We start from the raw sequence: 16,583 nt of genomic DNA on the forward strand, positions 1-16,583 counted from the left end.
TACAGTTTATAATCCATTATGGAAAGAAGTCGGGGCTGGAATCTGGAGGCAGAAACTGAAGCATAGGTCACAGGGGAATGCTATTTACTGGCTTGCTCAGCTTGCTTTCTTATATAACCCAGGCCCAGAAGTCTAGGGGTTGCACCACCCACAGTAGGCTGGGCATCCTACATCAATTTTTAATCAAGAAAAAGCCCCCACAAACTTACCTACAATTTATTTGAGACAGTTCCTTAATTGAGATTCTCTTTTTCCAGTTTGTGTTAAGTTGTCAAAAGCCAATCAGCATAATTAACCCCTTGTCAACTTGACATACAAACACACCACTATTAAACCATAACCTTTCCTTTCTTGTTTGTCCTCCAATTCATGTTAAAAATCACAGTATAAAACATAAATTTAGAATAGGCGTGGTGATATATGCCTTTAATTACAGCACTTGGGAGGCAGATGAAACTTTGAGTTTGAGGCCAGCGTGGTCTACAGAGTGAGTTTCAGGACAGCCAGGGCTGTTACAAAGAAACTATGTCTCAATAACCAAAAAACAACCAAAAAACTCCCATAAATGTCTTTAAAACATTCCACCACTCATTAAAAAAATAAATGTCTCTGTAAACGCCTAAATGGGCTCCTATAAAATAATAAGTTACATATTTTCTTACTCTAAGAATGAAGAGCCATGGCACAGTCACAAATAAAAAAGCAATGCCAAAATTTAACAGTGTAAATGCAATGCTTGATGTCTAGGACCCACACTCATGATCCTCTGAGCTTCAAAGGGCTTGGGCAGCTATACCTCTCTGGCTTTGCCATTTATAGTACACATAGCTTGTCTCATAAGCTCAGGCTGGCTTTGCTCCACAGCTTTTGCTGTTCTTGTCTCATGGTACTGGAATCTCCAATATGCTGGGGTCTCCACTGCTCTGAGGATGCACCTTCACCAATAGCTTCTCCTGACCTTTCAAGTAGTGCCAAGCCTCAGCTACTTTCCATGACTCCTTCATAGTACCCTGTTTGACTGATAGCATGAGATACAGCCTTGGCCACATCTGGACCAGAGCTTCATTGTCCTGACCCTGAGGAGATACTCTCTAGATTTTAGAGTCTAGAAGAGTTCGCCTCAATCATGCTGGTCTTTTCTTGATCATAGCTGCTTTATCAGCTTCAGTTAACCAGCATCAAGTATCCCAGGAAAGGTTTTTACTTCAGTGCTTCTGGTTTCTTGTTCATCCCACCTGATTCTTCAGCACCAGCTGACCAGAACTACAGATTCTTAATTCAAAATACCACATATATGGCCATGATAGAATCTTTGCTTCCCTCTGAAACTTCACAAGCTAGGCCTTCATCATCTGCATTGCTCTTAGTATTCTTATCTTCCTGGCTCCCAAAGAACAGTCCATAAAGTTCCAACTACTTAATGGCATTTCCAGCCCAAAGTTCCAAAGTCCTTCCACAATCTTCCAGAAAACAACATGGCCAGGTCTGTCTTAGCAGTTCCCCAAGAGCCTGGTACTAATGTCTGTCTTAGTTTGGTTACTGTTGCTGTGATAAACACCATGATTAAAAACAACTTGGAGAGGAAAGAGTTTATTTCAGCTTGTAGTTAATCATGGGGAAGTCAGGGCAGGAACTTGGGGAACTGAAGCAGAAATCATAGAGGAACTGCTTTTTGGCTTGTTCTTCATGGCTTGCTCATCTTGTTTTCTTATACAGCCCAGGTGCTTACCCAGTGGGTGGCATTATCCCAAGTAAACTAGGCCCTCCCACATCAATTATCAATGGAGAAAATGCCCTTCAGGCTTGCCTCCAGGTCAATCTAATGGGGACATTTACTCAGTTGAGGTTTTCTTTTATCAGATACTTCAGTTTGAGTCAAATTGATAAAAATAAAACAATAAATAAAAGAACCTAACCAGTACAAATAGAATTCCCTCAAATTTCTCTCTACCTAAAACCTCAGAATCTGACCTCATTTGGAAATAGTATCTTTGCATATGTAATTAGTTAACATAAGGTCACATCAGGTTAATTAATTGGCTGTGGTCCTTATAGAAACATCACATTAAGATACAGAAGGCAGCCCCAAGAAGGCCAGGGCCAACACTGGGATTCCGCTACTAGCCAAGAAATGCCAAGGAGTCATTTAACTACCACCAGCTAGAGGAGAGTATGGTACTTCTGCCCAGTTCTCTGACATGTTGATTTAGGGCACCTGCTTGCATCGAGTACATTTTTGTTATTTTAAGCCACTAGGTATGTGGTAGTTTGTAGTGAGGTTCTGAGGAAACTGATGGGGGGAGCCCAGGAGTAATTGTTAATAAGTACAAAGTTTCCTTTGGGAGATGAAAAGATTCTAAAGTTATATAGATGATATATGGACATGCTAAATATAGTAAAAACAAGTGAACAATACAGATTAAATTGGTGAATTGTATGGTGTATGAATTATATCTCAATGAAGGTGTTTTTTCATTAAAAAACCCTGCAGGCATTGATTGAATGGTTTTTGTTTTCAAAGGATTGAGGATATGAGGAAGCGGCATGTAGAGACTTCTCAGCCCCCTTTACTCCCTGCATCAGGTGAGTGAACAGGTTGTAGATGGTGGAGGAGATGGACAGGAAGGGCAGAATATTGTGCTGAGGGAAAGCATGCATTAACCTCCCTGCTGCTCTCATTTGGGGAGCTCTTGTTGGCTATCCCCATCAGTAGCCTGCACCACCTTGAGGCAAAAGGAGGAATGTCCTGGTAGAGATGGTTCCCAGCCACACATATAGTCAAATATGGTGGGATCAGTAAGTTTCAATACCTTGTTAGCCTCTCCTTCCCTTTGAGGTCTACCCAGTCTGTGCATGAAGCCTACCCAGCTGGCCTCTGTTCTTTTTTTTTTTTTTTCTCAGCTCTCCACTCCTTTCATCTGACCTTACCCAACCAGCGGAGAAGCCCTCCTGAGGAACCACCTGACATGCGTTGTCCCAAGTGCCAGTATCAGGCTCCTGATATGGACACTCTACAGATACATGTCATGGAGTGCATAGAGTAGAAGCAGCAGCTGTAAAGCCACTTGTAATACCATGTCCTGAACTATGCAACTTATGCTTTCCTGTTTCACCTCTGCATAGTCCACAATTAAGGGCTTGATGTCAAAGAGCTAGCCCTAGGACCTAGCAGTACCCTTGCTTTAGCTCTTTGGTCTGCTAGTTCCCCACTAGGGTAGACAGCCCTAGTCAGGAATTTTTTTCCGTTTTTTTCTATGTGCCTGAGCCACTTGCCTCTGCTAGCTTCTTCCTCCCTCTTTTCCCATTCTCCTAGGGGGTCTAGAATGGAGGCCAGAGGCTCTCAGGGAGCACCCTTTCTCTAAGCAGGACTGGGTGTAGCTCTTCCTCCCTCCAGCTGGTACCTTTCTTGCCCTGAGCTGCAGGCTGTCCTCCCAGGGCATGTGGCACGTAAGGCCCTAACATGTGTTGCCTCTGATGGACATTGGGGAAGTATTCTGTCTTTTGCTACTGTAAGTAACGGTGCAGTGAAAGTACTTGTGCACTGATCTGTGTGTACCTTTAAGACATATGCTTAGACGTAGCATTGAGCCTTGCCTTGGAGGAGGTTGCCTTGGAGGAGGTTCTGCCATCTGCTAGACATGCTGTTTTTTACTAAAGAGTATGCCAAAGTGTCTTTTTCTGGGGTATATGGGCCTTTTTAAATTCCACTCATGTAACTTGGATTTTCATATTTTCTACCCATTTTCCTGTTGCATCATTGCCATTTGTTCTTGGGCTTTGGGAAGCTTTTTGATCATCAGTCAGGTTAGCTCTTGTCTATCACAGAAATTGCACACCTTGTTCCATTTTGGTTGTGTTACTGTTTTGGGGCCTAGAAGCTGTTTATGTACTCACACCCATGCTTTCCTCCATATTTTGGCTTTGGAGTTATGGCTGCTTTGTGGTCTGACAGAAGACTATTTCACATACATGTTTTTCTTATTCCAGCACCAGTGTGCTCTTGTCTTTGTGAAGCACATTCTTGTCTTGTGTGAATGGTGATTTCCATAGTTCATCACACTCCAGGAGTTTGTGATGGCATGTTCTGCACCAGCCAAAATGTTCTGTCTTGGGAACCATTTAGTAGTGACTGGCAGATTGTGAACAAGGAAACTCTTCACTTGTTTTGCAAGGCTGTAGACATTTTCTGGAGCCTTACAGTCATTGGTATTAGCCTTGCAATTCTAGTAAAGAAAAGGAAGTTGGAGTTGAGAAAGTAATAGATGTGCCTTGCTGACTCCTCAAATCTGAAACCCTTCCTACCCTCCTGAATGCTTTCATAGTTCTGAGTGGGATCTGTAAATCCATCCCTGTCTGGGGCTTTTTTTTCCACAAGACTTCTTGCCTATTAAGGGTGAGAACGCTGAGTAGAATCAGGATTTAAAAAGTAAGCCTGAGCTGGGTTCTTCCTCAGAATTCTCAGGGGGTGGGGAGCAAGTTTTCCATTTTCTAATTCCCAGGTATTTATTAGACAGATCTTTGGGAAAATGTTAAAGGAACACATGTTCTTTGCTCATGAGGCCTTCATTTAAATACTCAATCTAATTTTCCTTCAGAAGTGCTATTGGTTTGGTTTGATTCAGTTCAGTTTTGTGGTGGTATATGGCATTCCTATAGCTGTTCTAAAAATTCTCAGAGACTTGAAGTGGCAACAACAACAACAACAAAAAAATCAGTCTTTCATGCCCGGAAGTCAGATGTTAAGTTTCTTCTGAGAATCAATTCCAGGTTTTCTCCTTGCTTTTGGTTTCTGGCAGTCCTTGGTGTTGCTTGGCTTATAGACCTATCACTCCAATCTCTGGTTCTCATGCCTCATGGTCTCCTCCTCTACTTCTGTATTGTAGATGTGGAGTCTGTCTGGTAATTAAGGAGGATCTCCAGCTCAAGACACTTACCTCACTACACCTACCAAGACCCTTTTCCCAAATAAAGTCATGTTCTCAAGTTCTGGGGGTTTGGACTTACACAACCCAGGGTAGGGATATCATAAGAACCTGAGTAGATGCAGCCAAAGACATGTGCCTTTAAGCCTTGCAATTCTGCTGGAGAGACTTGGTCTCTAGGGTGATGGTGACCACTAGGTTTCAGAATTTGGAGAAGGTCAGGCCTTTATAGATGCTGCGCTCCTAGCAGGGCCAGAAGGTGTGACTGAGAAAGACAGGTAGGCTGCAGCGGGAGAGAGCAGTTGGACTGTCTCCAGTGGCTGTATGGGGTTCATGCTTCTTGGATAAATAGAGATACATAGGTACATTTCTGACCAGCACTTTATCCTGAAAGGGACTCAGAAAGCAGGTGTGACCCAGGTTTCACAGCAGGATCACCCGGGAGCTTGAAACATTCTGGTTTGGGCTTTATGGTCTGGTCATGCCAAAATATGAGGGTGGCCCAGGTGGTGGTTGGGACTAAATACCCTTCTCAGAAGGTTGGAGCCCTTGACACTTCCTTACACTGAAGTATGGTGTATGATTAACTACACATGAGATATCAAGGATCTGAGATTATACCATCTTCCCTGACATGGGACATGCTTCTTTCTTTTCTGGAATTACTTAACTAGACCTAGAAAAACTGGTTTTTTTTTTTTTCTTTCAAGGGAATTAGCCCACTTGCTTTTAAGAGCTGTGCCCCTGGCACACAGCTTCTAGATTCAGACAGCTAGAAACATGTCCTTCCCAGAAGTCCCGTTACTCTTACTTATGCTCTCTTCCTGTTGGCCTATGACCAAGAAAAATCCAGAGAGTCAGTTAGAGACAGTGCAGAGTACTTTACCCACTGTAGTAACAAATGATAAGGTGCAGATTGTAAGTAGAGATGATGTCAAAATAGGAACAATTGTAGTCCTGTGTGTGCTGCCGTCAGGCATGGTGAGACCTTGCAGCATTTCCCCTTTCAAGGGGTGGGTGTTTGGTGAGATGGGGCAAGCACTTTGGAAGCATCCTCAGCCCTCTTTATCTGACAGCTTGGTCTTCACAGTGACTACTTAATTGGAGTGGCTCTCATGGTACCATATTTGTCACCACCAAAGGCTGTGATGAAATAGGCTATATATCTGATGACACAGGCCTGCATATCCAGCATTGTGAACATTTTGTTACATGAAACACTCTGAAGTATGGTATAAAAAGGCCAGAGGATTAAAAAATAGTGTGAAATAAAGAAGACCTGCAAGCATGCATACTGTCCTCAGTTGGTGGATGTAGGGGTAGAATTGCCAGAAACAAAGTTTTTCTTTTGTGCTATTTCTATGCCTCATGCATTATATAGGAAGTAGCTGTTACACATGCGTTTGAGGTTTCCTCTGCCTGACTGAGAAAAGCTCATTGTTGACACAACAGGGTGGTGCAAGGGGCAAAAATCAACTAACATGGGGCCTGGATTTCCTGTGAGTGCAGCAACAAAGTACCACATGTTGGGGGCTTAGGCAACAGAGATTTCCTGTCCCGCCTATTCTGAGATAAGTGTGGGCAGAGTGTGTTCCTCATAAGAGATAACCCATTCCAGGCCTCTCTCCCACTGTGTAGCAGGTCCCAGCAATTCTTAGTGCTCTCTGGTTGGACCTGCAACTCTGGCTCTGCCACTTTTGTCACATGGTCACTTTATGTGTTTCCTTTTTATAAGCATATCAATGTCAAACAAAGGTGAATATTTGGTAACATGAAAACATTTTGTTCAGTATTTAGTGATTGTACTGTGAATTCTAATTGGTCTTAATAATAAAAACCCGGAGTAAGATATTAGGGGGTAAAAGCTGAAAGATCAGAGAAGCAGAGTAGCCAGCCACTAGTTCTCACCTCTATAAAATCCTCAGACTCCTGTTTCCTCCCAGCTTATATTACTCTCTGGGACAGCGATATCACTTCCTGTCTCCACCTCCCTAGTGCTGGAATTAAAGACATGAGATTTCAAGTGCTGGGATCAAAGGTGTGAGCTCTGTTTCTTTTGTACTGGTTCAATCTCAGGTAGCCCAGTGTGGCCTTGAACTCCTGATCTTCTTGCTTAGACCTTCCAAGTGCTGGGATCAAAGGTGTGTGCCACCACTGCCTGGCCTCTGTGGTTAACTAGGTGGCTAGCACCATCCTTTGATCTCCAGGCAAACTTTGTTAGAGCACAGACAAAATATTATAAGTGACAGTGATAGAAAGAGCCAATCTGCAGAGATGGTCAGAACATCATAAGTGTTTTAGGTTTGGATCTGTGGTTAACATCATGGATATGGAGGACAGAGGAAGAGACATTTAATGACTACTGAGCTTTGGTTTTTCACACCTGGGTACATGGGCCATCTGTCTACTACCGGGAAGACTAGGGAAAGAGGGATGCCAGAGTTGTGAGAAACAGTTCAGTGTTCAGTTTTGATCCAGCCAGGCTCAGTGTGAGATGTCCTGGGTCCTTCATCTTGCCTTGATTTGTTAGGGTGGTTTCACATTGAAACTGCAGGCTTTTCATTTATCCATTGCTTACTGGCAACCAGCGTGATCTGGTAAATCTGTTTCCATTTTGCTTAATGTCCTTCACTGATTTTCTGTTTCTTCAGATCTAAACTCCATCCTCAGCCTTGTGTTTGTTGCTCTAACTTCATATCATCTTCCCTAAAGGCCCAGCCCTTCCACACTGGCCTTTTTTCTTTTCCTCAAACCCACTAGTACTAATGTGTTTTAAGGTCTTTGCCTCTGTTGTCTCCTTTGCTGAGAAGGCTCTGTCCTCTAATCTGTACAGTTGATTTTTTTTTGTTATTCAGATCTAAGTGTAAACAAAAGTTCTTTCATCTGAAGTCTTCATCCTAAATCACATTACCTTCAACTTAATCACATTGCTCACATCAACAAAACTGACCTTTTGTATTCTGTTGTTTCTTCCCTCCACTAGAGGGAGACAGAAGCCTTGTCAATTCAATTTAGTAACACTATACAGGAGCTCATCACAGGGATACTCTGTTTACTGATGGCTGAACTTATCTGACGTGACATCAGGATTCCCCTGCTAATATTTTCAGGCACATCACCTATCACCACAATTGGTGATTTATAGAAGTTATTATATTAATGTACTAGGAATGATAGTACAGAAATCTTATTTTATAACTATAGTAACTGTAGCTTTTTATTTTGGTGCTGAGGATGGAACTTGGCCTCTTGCACATGCTAAGCATGCACACCACCACTGAGCTACAGTCTCAGTTTATCAGCTTTTCTCTGTATCTCCCTACTCTTCTCTCTGATAGTCCCATTCTGTAACCCTGCCTAACTTGGAATTTATTATGTAATTCAGATTGGTCTTGAACTTGCAGCCATTCTTTTGCCTCAGCCTCTCCAGTGCTAGGATTACAAATATGTTCCACTATGCCTGACTAGCATTTTTCATTTTGTTCAGAATTTGAATGGGTATCTGGACGTAGTGGTACACACAATTCTGGCACTTGAGAGGAAGTGACAGGGAGAGTACCAGGAGTTTGAGGCCAGCTTGGGCTACAAAGCGAGACTTGGTTTCAGATAAGAAAAACAGAATTTGGGAGGATGGACCATGTGAGCTTCATAATGTATAAAAGAAACCGATTCTGAGGTCATATGGACAAATCCCAGTCCGAACATTAATGAAATCCCTGAGCCTTTGCTTTCTTATCTGTAAAACTGCAAATCAATTTTAGTTTAGACCCAAGTCTAGATTTTCCATTAGGTTTTGAGTGCTGGTAAGAAAGTCAGTTAGACCTGTCTGGTAGAGCATGCACTTGAAGTTGAAGCAGGATGCTAATGAGTTCCAGGCTAGGCTAGGCTACATAGCAAGATTCTCTCAACACAAACAAAAAGTCAATTGGTGAATTCCTGGAGATGAGTGGGGTGTAGAGAGAGTGATAGTTTGTAGGTACATAGTTCTTTGGGGGTGGGGTGGGGTGGGGATGTTCTAAAATTGGTCACTGTGATTCTCATTCACATCTGAATATGCTGCAAACCATTAAAATTGTACACTTCAGATGAGTTACATGTTGTATATGGATTAGACCACAATAAAACTGGCATTAAAAATGTTATCTAAGTTCTGTGCAGTTTCCCAGAAACTTTTGTGACAATGCAGATGAAGATACAGAAAGAGTTGAATATTTGCATTTGAAGCTGTTTGACAAGTGACATATTGATAGATGCTTGGTGATGTTCCACTAACTAGAAAGGCAGAACTGGAGGTGGGGCATGTGTGATTGATTTGTCTCATGAAATAGAATGATCACATCATGTCCTTTCTTCAGAGTCCTAGGGTTGGAACTAACTGAAGACTAGCAGCTGCCTCTAACCAGCATGGACTGGTGGGCTGACCAACAGGTGGACACTGCTGCTTCATCAGACGAACAGAATTAGGTGGGCAAGTTTGGTAGATACTTGCCAGTGAGGAAGCAGAGACCTCTAAGCATGACAGCTTTTTAAAGATTCCATTGGTGTCAGGTGTCCCAGGATCTGGACTGAGGATGAAATTTGATTTGTTAGTCTGGCAGAGCCATGGTAGACACATATCTATCAGACCTAGAAATAATGACTTACCCCATATTCAGGGGTTGCTGGCAGCTGGAGTGAAGGGCTGTGTGTCTACCCTAGCAAGCACTGCAAAGCAGTCACTGCACGGAGAAAGCCAAAATTAAACAGCAGCAGCTAATCCCATAAAACTAACCTCACAATGTGATGAGATGCTCACAAACAGAAGTTTCTATAATGCAGACTTACGGCCAAAGAAAAGAGGTCCAGTTAGATGGCTCAGTGAATAAAGGTGCTTGCTGCCAAACCTGACTACCTGAATTTAATCCTCAGGACACATGGTAGAAGGAGGACTCTGATTTCCATGTATACCCTCCCACCTCCCCCATTAATAAATGGAACATAAATCTTTTTAAAATTGTTTTTATTGAGCTATATATTTTTCTTTCCTCCTTTCCCTTCCTCCCACTCCCCTTCTACCCTCTCCCATGATCCCCATGATCCTAATTTACTCAGGAGATCTTGTCTTTTCCTACTTTCCTTGTAGATTAGAACCATGTATGTCTCTCTTAGGATCCTCTTTTTGTTGTCTAGGTTCTCTGGGGCTGTGATTTGTAGGCTGGTTTTTCTTTGCTTTATGTCTAAAAGCCACTTATGGGTGAGTACATATTATATTGTCTTTCTGGGTCTGGGTTACCCCACTCAATATGTTTTATAGATCCATCCATTTGCCTGCAAATTTCAAGATGTTGTTATTATTATTTTTGCTGTGTAGTATTCCATTGTGTAAATGTACCACATTTTCCTTATCCATTCTTCAGTTGAGGAGCATTTAGGTTGTTTCCAGGTTCTGGCTATGATAAACAATGCTGCTATGCACATAGTTGAGCACATGTCTTTGTGGCACGATTGAGCATCCTTTGGGTATATACCCAAAAGTGGTATTGCTGGGTCTTGAGGTAGGTTGTTTCCTAATTTTTTGAGAAATCACCATACTGATTTCCAAAGTGGCTGTACCAGTTTGCACTCCCATGAGCAATGGAAGAGTGTTCCCATTACCCCACATCCTCTCCAGTGTGAATTGTCATCAGTATTTTTGACCTCGGCTATTCTTACAGGTGTAAGATGGAATCTCAGAGTTGTTTTGATTTGCATTTCTCTGATGGCTAAGGATGTTGACCACTTACTTAAGTGTCTTCCAGCCATTTTAGATTCCTCTGTTGAGAGTTCTCTGTTTAGGTCTTTACTCCATTTTTTTATTGTATTACATGTTCTTTTGATGACCGATTTCTTGAGTTCTTTGTATATTTTGAAGACTGGACCTCTGTCTGATGTTGGGTTGGTAAAGATCTTTTCCTATTTTGTAGGCTGTTGTTTTTTCTTGTTGACCATGTCCTTTGCTTTACAGAGACTTCTCAGTTTTAGGAGGTCCCATTTATTGTTTCTTTCAGTGTTTGTGCTACTGAGGTCATATTTAGGAAGTGGTCTCCTGTGCCCATCTGTTGTAGGGTTCTTCCCACTTTCTCTTCTATGAGGTTCTGTGTGCTTGGTTTTATGTTGAGTTTTTTGATCCATTTGGACTTGAGTTTTGTGCATGGTGATAGATATGGGTCTATTTTCTTTCTTCTACAGGTTGATACCTAGTTATGCCAGCACCATTTGTTGAATATGCTTTCTTTTTTCCATTTTATATGTTTTGCTTCTTTGTTAAAAATCAGGTGTTCATAGGTGTGTGGATTGATATTCAGTTATTGGATTTGGTCCTATTGGTCCTCCTGTCTGTTTTTATGCCAGTACCAGGCTGTTTTCAGTATTATAGCCCTGAAGTAGATTTTGAAGTCAGGCATTGTGATGCCTCCAGAAGTTTCTTTATTGTACAGGATTGTTTTGGCTATCCTGGGTCTTTTGCTGTTTCATAGGAAGTTGAGTATTGTTCTCTTGAGGTCTGTGAAGAATTTTAAGAATTTTGCTGGGATTTTGATGGCCATTGCATTGAATCTGTAGATTGCTTTTGGTAAGACTGCCATTTTTACTATGTTATTTATACCTACCCAAGTGCATGAGAGATTTTTCCATTTTCTGGTGTCTTCTTCAATTTCTTTCTTCAAAGATTTAAAGTTATTGCCATACAGGTCTTCTACTTGTTTGGTTAGAGTTACTCCAAGGTATTTTATATTATTTGTGGCTATTGAAGGGTGATGTTTTTCTGATTTCTCAGCCCATTTATCATCTGAGTACAGGAGGGCTGCTGATTTTTTTGAGTTAATATTGTATCCTGCTATATACTGGAAGTGTTTATGAGTTGTAGAAGTTCCTTGGTAGAATTTTTGGGGTCACTTATGTAAACTATCATATCATCATCCGATATTGAGAGTTTGACTTCTGCTTTTCTGATTTGTATCTCCTTGATCTCCTTTTGTTGTCTTATTGCACTAGCTAGAATCTCCAGTACTATATTGAATAGATATGGAGAGAATGGACAACCTTGTCTTGTTCCTGATTTCAGTGGGATCACTTTGAGTTTCTCTCCATTTAGTTTGATATTGGCTGTTGGCTTGCTGTATATTGCCTTTATTATGTTTAGGTATGTTCCTTGTATCCCTGCTTTTTCCAAGACCTTTATCATGAAGGGATATTATATTTTGTCTAAGTAAGGCTTTTTCAACATCTAATGAAATGATTTTTTTTTTCAGTTTGTTTCTATGGTGGATTACCTTGGCTATCCCCACATCTCTAGGATGAAACTTACTTAACCATGGTGGATGATGGTTCTGATGCGTTCTTGGATTCGATTTGTCAGTATTTTATTTAGTATTTTTGCATCAATGTTCATGAGTGAGATTGGTCTGTAATTCTTTTTCTTAGTAATGTCTTTATGTGGTTTGGGTATCAGGGTAATTGTAGCCTCATAAAAAGAGTTTGGCAATGTTCCTTCTGTTTCTATTGTGTGGAACAACTTGAGGAGTATTGGTATTAGTTTTTCTTTGAAAATCTTTTAGAATTCTTCACTGGAACCATCTGGTCCTGAGCTTTTTTTTTTTTTTTTGGTTGGGAGACTTTTGATGACTGTTTCTATTTCTTTAGCCATTATAGGTCTGTATAATTTGCTTATCTGGTCTTTATTTAATTTTGTTAAGTGGTATTTATCCAGAAAATTGTCCATTTCCTTTAAGGTTTTCAATTTTGTGGAGTACAGGTTTTCAAAGTATGACCTGATGATTCTCTGGATTTTCTCTGCGTCTGTTGTTATGTTCCTCTTTTCATTCTGATTTTGTTAATTTGTATATTCTCTCTCTGCCTTTTGGTTAGTTTGGATAAAGGTTTGTCTATTTTGTTGATTTTTTTCAAAGAACCAACTCTTTGTCTCATTGATTCTTTGTATTTTCTTTGTTTCTGTTTTGTTGATTTCCGCTCTCAATTTGATTATTTCCTAACCATCTACTCCTCCTTGGTGAGTCTGCTTATTTTTGTTTTTAGAGTTTTCAGGTGTTCTGTTACTCACTAATGTGAAATTTTTCCAGCTTCTTTATGTAGGCATTTGGTGCTATGAACTTTCCTCTTAACACTGCTTTCATTGTGTCCCATAAATTTGGGTATTTTATGTTGTGATTTTCATTGAAATTTAGGAAGTCTTTATTTTATTCCTTGACCCATTGATGATTCAGGTGAGCATGTTTTAATTTCCATGTGTTTTTGGGTTTTCTGAAATTAATGTTACTGTTGAATTCTAATTTTAAGCCATGGTGATCTGATAAGATACATGGGGTTATTCCAGGTTATTTTTTTGTATCTTTTGAGGTTTGATTTGTTACCTAGTATGTGGTCAATTTTTAAGAAGGTTCCATGAGGTGCTGAAAAGGTATGTTCTTTTATGATTGGATGGAGTGTTCTATAGATGTTTGTTAAGTCCATTTGAGTCATAACATCTGCTAGTTCCTTTATTTCTTTTGTTAAGTTTCTGTCTGGCAGACCTGTCCAGTGGTGAGAATGGAATGTCGAAGTCGCCCACTATTAGTGTGGAGTTTAATGTATGATTTAAGCTTTAGAAGTGTTTCTTTTACATATGAGGGTGCCTTTATATTTGGGGCATACATGTTCAGTATTGAGATTTCCTCTTGATGAATTTTTCCTGTGATTAATATGAAATGTCCTTTTTTTGATTCATTTTAGCTTGAAGTCTATTTTGTTAGCTATTAGGATAGCTACACCCACATGTTTCTTAGGTCCAGTTGATTGGAAATTTTCTTTCCCAACTCTTTACTATGAGGCAATGTCTGTCTTTGAGGTTGAGGTTTGTTTCTTGTATGCAGAAGGATGGATTCTGTTTTTGTGTTCAGTCTGTTAGCCTGTGTCTTTTTATAGGTGAGTTGAGTCCATTTATATTAAAGGCTATTAATGATCAGTGATTGTTATCTCTCGTGATTTTAGTTTTCATTATTGATGTTATTGTGTGTGTGTTTTTTTTTCCCTTCTTTGGGATTTGCTGCTGTGAGATCATCTATCAAATAATCTGTGTTTTTGTAGATGTAGCTAACTTCCTTGGGTTGGAGTTTTCCTTCTAGTACTTTGTGTAGGGTTGGGTTTGTGGCTAGGTATTGGTTAAATCTGGTTCTGTTGTGGAGTATCTTGTTTTGTCCGTCTATTGTGATTGAAAGTTTGGTGGGTTTAATAGTCTGGGCTGACATCCATGGTCTCTTAATGTCTACATAACACTTGACTTCTGGCTTTCATTGTTTCGATTGAGAAATCAGGTGTAATTATAATAGGTCTACCTTTATTTGTTACTTGGCCTTTTTTTTTCCTTTGCAGCTCTTAATATTCTTTCTTTATTCTGTATGTTCAGTGTTTTGATTATTATGTGGTGAGAGGACTTTTTTTTTTTTGATCCAGTCTACTTGGTGTTCTGTACGCTTCTTGTATCTTCAATGCATATCTTTTTTTAGGTTAGGAAAGTTTTCTTCTATGATTTTGTTAAATGTATTTTCGGTGCTTTTGAGTTGGACTTCTTCATCACTGTTATTCTTATGTTTGGTCCTTCCATGGTGTTCCATATTTCCTGGATATTTTGTGTTAAGTTTTTGTTAGATTTAATATTTTCTTTGACTGATGAGTCTATTTTCTGTATTCGTCTTCAGTGCTTGAGATTCCCTCTTCCCTCTCTGGTATTGTGCTGTTTATGCTTGCATCTGTGGTCCCAGATCATTTTCCCATAATTTCTGTTTCCAGAATTTCCTCAGTTTATGTTTTCTTTATTGTCTCTATTTTGGTTTTCAAGTCTTGAATTGTTTCTTTCATCTGTTTGATTGTTTTTTTCTGGTTTTCTTTAAGGGATTTGTTTATTTCTTCCAATTTTTTTGTTTGACTTTTTCTCTATTTCTTTGAGGGAATTTTTCATTTTCTGTTGAAGGGCCTCAGACATTCTCCTAAAGTTATTTTTTAGGTCATTTTCTTCTGCTTCATCTATATTGGGGTGTTCAAGTCTTGTTGCTATAGAGCCACTAAATTTTTGTTGGTGTTGTTTTTCTCGTTGTGGTGTTGAGTGTGTTCTTACCTTGTCTACCCATCTTTTCCCATGATTGGTGTAGTTGAGGCTGTGTCTCTGATGATCCATCTTTCAGGTGCCAGTGTATCCAAGGCTCAGATGGTTGTTCTGTATGGTGCAGTTGGGGCCACAGTTCCAGTCACCTTGGATGTTACTTGGTTTTCCTGGATTTTCTTGGTGCTCCTGGTGTTCGCTCTGCAATCCTGGAGGTCGTTCGTTCCTGCTTCCACTGAGGTCACTGGCTTGGGCCTGGTCCTCTGGAGGTGGCTGGCTGGCTCAGGCCTGGTTCCTTGGAGATGGCTGACTTGGGCCTGTTTCTGTGTAGGTTGCTGACTCAGGCTTGTTCTGGCGAGATTGCTGGCTTGGGCCTGTTCTTGCAGATGTACCTGGCTTGGGCCTGTTCCCACAGAGGTTTCTGTCTCAGGCCTGCTCCCTTGGCAGTCACTCCCTGGTACTGGCTCCTGTGGAGGTTGCTTGCTTGGGCCTACTCCGTCAGAGGTCGCTGGCTGGGGTCTGCTCCTGTGGAGGTCACTGGCTCTGGCCTGTTCCCGTGGGTGTCCCTGGCTTGGGCCTGCTCCCATGGAGATCCCTGGCTGGATCCCGCAGAGGTCTCTGGCTCAGGCCTGCTCCCTTGGCCGTTGCTCCCTCATACCTGCTCTGGCAGAGGTCACTCACTCGGGCCTGCTCTGACAGAGGTTGCTGGCTCGGGCGTAACATAAATCTTTTTTAAAAGTTAAAAGGGTGTGGAGAGATGACTCAGTGGTTAAGAGCACTGACTGTTCTTTAAGAGGACCTTGTTTTAATTCCCAGCACCCACATGGCAGCTCATAACTGTCTGTAACTCCAGCTCTAGGAATCTAATACCCTCACATAGACATACATGCAGGTAAAACACCAATGTACAAAATTAAAAATAAAAAAGTTAAAAGAGTCTGATTATTGCCGGGCGGTGGTGGCGCAATCCTGTAATCCCAGCACTCGGGAGGCAGAGGCAGGTGGATCTCTGTGAGTTCGAGGCCAGCCTGGTCTACAAGAGCTAGTTCCAGGGTTCCAGGTAAGGCTCCAAAGCAGAGAAACTCTTTCTTGAAAAACCAAAAAATAAAAAATAAGAGTCTGATAATGGAACTTAGTGGTAGGGCACTTGTGTGCACTTGGTTTCTGTCTCAAGTATTGCAAAAATATTTGAAGAAAAAAGTTTGGAGACTTGTAAGGAATAAGATACTAAAGAAAGTGATTATAAACACAAAGCAAAAACTTTTGAGTTTAAAATATTAACATAAACTTGATTTATTTTTCTTTTGGAAAAAAGGTTTTTTTTTCATCTTAAAATGACCTCAAAACAAGAATAACAATACCAGGTGGCATCAAATTTATATGTATTCTCTGTGTGTATGCATAACAAGTCAGAGGTAAACTTGAGGTAAACTTGAGGCGCTGACTTCCATCTTGTGGGCCCTGGAGATCAAACTCAGGTTGTCAGGCTCAGTGGGATGCACCTTTATACATTGAGCCATCTTGCTGGCTCAGTATAGAATATATATATA

General features: G+C 40.8%; 1 protein-coding gene across 5 annotated transcripts in view; it reads left to right on the top strand.

Annotated features, from left to right (window-relative positions):
- The window catches only part of Ikbkg (inhibitor of nuclear factor kappa B kinase regulatory subunit gamma), a 36,706-nt gene extending 20,736 nt beyond the window's left edge, over positions 1–15,970 (top strand). For all 5 annotated transcript variants that reach the window (XM_050125058.1, XM_050125060.1, XM_050125061.1 and 2 more), the window contains 2 exons: positions 2,522–2,583; positions 2,902–15,970. In XM_050125058.1, the coding sequence (XP_049981015.1) occupies positions 2,522–2,583; positions 2,902–3,044 (205 nt within the window). In that variant the 3' untranslated portion in view covers positions 3,045–15,970. The remainder of the gene's footprint in view (positions 1–2,521; positions 2,584–2,901) is intronic.
- The last annotated feature ends 613 nt before the right edge of the window (positions 15,971–16,583 follow it).

This window comes from Alexandromys fortis, unplaced genomic scaffold (assembly GCF_014885135.2).
Source record: "Alexandromys fortis isolate MF-2015 unplaced genomic scaffold, M_Fortis_MF-2015_v1.1 scaffold_225, whole genome shotgun sequence".
NCBI lineage: Eukaryota > Metazoa > Chordata > Mammalia > Rodentia > Cricetidae > Alexandromys > Alexandromys fortis.